Source organism: Austrofundulus limnaeus, unplaced genomic scaffold (assembly GCF_001266775.1).
Source record: "Austrofundulus limnaeus strain Quisiro unplaced genomic scaffold, Austrofundulus_limnaeus-1.0 Scaffold1210, whole genome shotgun sequence".
NCBI classification, from domain to species: Eukaryota; Metazoa; Chordata; class Actinopteri; order Cyprinodontiformes; family Rivulidae; genus Austrofundulus; species Austrofundulus limnaeus.
This window is the reverse complement of record NW_013953612.1, coordinates 27,664-30,717: the sequence shown is the minus strand read 5'-3', so window position 1 is coordinate 30,717 and position 3,054 is coordinate 27,664. Positions and strand designations below refer to the sequence as shown.

The 3,054-nt window shown below is 38.1% G+C and overlaps 1 protein-coding gene across 1 annotated transcript in view; it reads right to left on the bottom strand.

Annotated features, from left to right (window-relative positions):
• The window catches only part of LOC106534561 (coiled-coil and C2 domain-containing protein 2A), a 33,779-nt gene that overhangs the window by 13,076 nt on the left and 17,649 nt on the right, over positions 1–3,054 (bottom strand). Inside the window, exons 8-9 of the mRNA XM_014031248.1 lie at positions 1,083–1,250; positions 376–433 (exon numbers count right to left, since the gene is read on the bottom strand). Of these exons, the coding sequence (XP_013886702.1) occupies positions 376–433; positions 1,083–1,250 (226 nt within the window). The remainder of the gene's footprint in view (positions 1–375; positions 434–1,082; positions 1,251–3,054) is intronic.

Sequence of the window (3,054 nt, the reverse complement as noted above, 5' to 3'; positions counted from 1 at the left end):
ACACACACACACACACACACACACACACACACACACACACACACACACACACTTCTACTATGTCTCTCTATCCTTGTAGGGAATTTCCATTGACTTCCATTCATTTCTTTGAAATTTTATATTCTAACCCTGACTATTAACCCTAATATTAACCTCACAGGTACCAACCTGACCCTAAAACTTACCTAAACTCAATTCCCACCTTGGTCCTAAACCTCCCACCTACCTACCCACCCAAAATCAGCCTCCAAAGTCCCCACAAGGCTGCATTTTCCTGAAAAATTGTCACTACCAAGTAGCAAAAACAAGGGCACACACTTGAACTAGATGAAATGCAGCCCACAGCTGTCGGCCGTACTGACAGGTGTACTGTACCTGGCTGAGGTACCAGTCACTGCCCTGGGGGGCGCTCTGAGGAAACTGTCCTGGTTTACTGAAATGAAAACCAGGTAAAACAGTTCAGTATGTTGTCAGCTACAGACTAACTACAGCCTATAAAGGACTGATCAGAGTAAACAAAACTTTACACATTTTTTATTTTAAGTTGCACTGCCTGGTCAAAAATAAAAAAAGGTCACACTCTTAATATTTGGTTGGATCTTTAGCTTTGATTACGACACACATTCTCTGTGGCATTGTTTGGATAAACTTCTACGTCACCAGGTTTATTTCCATCCAGTGCTGCATTAATGTTTCACCAAGATTTTTCATTGACGATGGTAGAGTCTGACCTTCTCCATCACATCCCAAAGATTCTCAGTGGACTCTGTGGAGACAATCCATGTGTGAAAATGATGTCTCATGCTCCCTGAACTACTCTTTCACAATAAGAGCCCCATGAATCCTGGCATTGTCCTCTTAGAATATATCCGTACCATCAGGGAAGAAACAATCATTGATGGAATAACCTGGTCATTCAGTATATTCAGGTAGTCAGCTGACCTCATTCTTTGAGCACAGACTGTTGCTGAACCTGGACCTGACCACCTACAGCAACCCCACATCATAGACCTTAGTTACTTCCAGGTGGACACTTTGTTTTTGACCAGGCAGTGTGTATTGAGCATGACRGAAGGACTCACTTGCTCTGAGGCTTGCGGATTGGGATGTTGTGGGCCCGGATGATGTTAATGAGCAGTTTGATGTCTCCATCAGACAGATTCTGAGTCGTCACTTTCTTTCTCTCTTTCCTCTGTGGTTTTAGTGGTCGTTTGGGTTCAGTTAGTTTAAACAAGTTGATTCCCAGAATCCTGTATGTGGCAACAAACGTGCAATTAGAAAAATGTTTTTGATTTTAAACATTATGCTTAAATCAGAATTTATTAAAGTAATGCATTCAAGGGATACAAACTGTGGTATGGGATTGTAACTATTAGCAGTATTCAGGTTTCCAAATCTTTTGCAATTTTAGAATCGCAGGACTGATGGGGGGTGGGGTCACTTAAATAGATCTTTCTCTCACACAAGAAAGATCTATTCACCTCTAATYGTTGAACTGTAATATTTTGAAGTGGAAAGGAGAAATTTAGGTTTATGTGCTGGTGTATCTAAACCAAAACCTTCCCATAATGCTGCTTTTGAGGTCAGTTTTTTTCAACAAAAGCAACATAATACACACAACTTATTCACTTTTTTCACGTTTGTAGTTGTAATATAATTAATTATTATAATAAATACGGTATCTAGATTTAAAATTTACAATTGATTGCATGAATATAACTCCTTGGTTGTAGAGCAAAATGTTGAACAAAAACAAGGGGTGAATACTTTTTCAATAAACATATAAAATAGAATTGGAAGACTAAAAAAGTGCAGCATGTTACGTGTGGGAACACTTAAAGATTGTGGTAAAAGGTTTTAGCAATGCTTTTAGTGCCGTTAAGATTATTTGAAATAATGATACTSTTTGGTAATTTGACCATTTTAAAATAAAATGAGTCTTAAATGAACAACAATCCTGCCAATTCCAGAAAGGACTGAATACTGTATGAGGTCTACAGACACTACTGGTTTAACACTAACACCACAGAAAACAGGAGAAAAACAAAGTACAACACTAAAGAACATACCCTGAACCTGCACCACTGTAAACATTTACAGCAGAATAGAAGAAAAAAAATGGAAAAGAAAATTTCAAATGTTCAGTCTAAAAAATGCAATTCTTAGTTTAACACAAAGCAACATTCCTGTCGCTGACTCACTATTCTAGCTCTAATCTGGACCGATCTGCTTAAATCACTACTTTTTAAATTCTCTTGTAAAATTGAACATTTTTGTTAAATATTTTAGTGTGATAAAACACATTTTKAAACGTGATGACTCCTGAGGAGACAACATGAAGGTGAGCTTGAGCTGAAACAGAGCAAAGCAGCAGCAGCAGACTGAAGACATACTGTGACACTGTACCTCTCTCTGACGTGCTGATACTGACGCTGAGCCCACTGCTTAACGCTGTCCAAGCTAACTAACCTTTCCTGTTCACCTGGAGCTGGGCATTCTGCCTCTCTTTGTATGCTTTCACTTCTTTTTAACAAAAGCAGCAGGTGCAGGTTATACAGAAACGATAAGAAAAGTTGCAGTGTTAGAAGAGTATTTTCTGACATAACATTTTCACAAAAAACAGAAATATAAGGCCTAGTAAAAAGTAAATGAAGCTAATTTTTTTCTAACTTAAAAAAGGCCACTTCATGGATGGAGAACTTCAATTTATTCAGTTCAGACTCGTCTGAATGTCGGAAAAAGTGTTTCTATTTGTTTTAGCTCTGCAACAGCAGTGCTCTACGAGGCATTTAAAGTGTACAGAGTTAAAATGTATCTCCTAACAATCACCATAAAGTACTACAAGCATGTCTGACTTAATGTAAAGTAAACTACACAGAACTGCTAAAAACATAAAAGTAAAGAGTTTCATGGCATGTTGAAATGATGACGGAACACTTGCTCGGACTGCTTGGGTATCAGGGATGCCAGATTATACTGACAGTTTCCAGAAAGCAGTGTAAAACCCGCCCAACCACAAAAACCCCGCTCAAATCTTGTTTATATATATATATA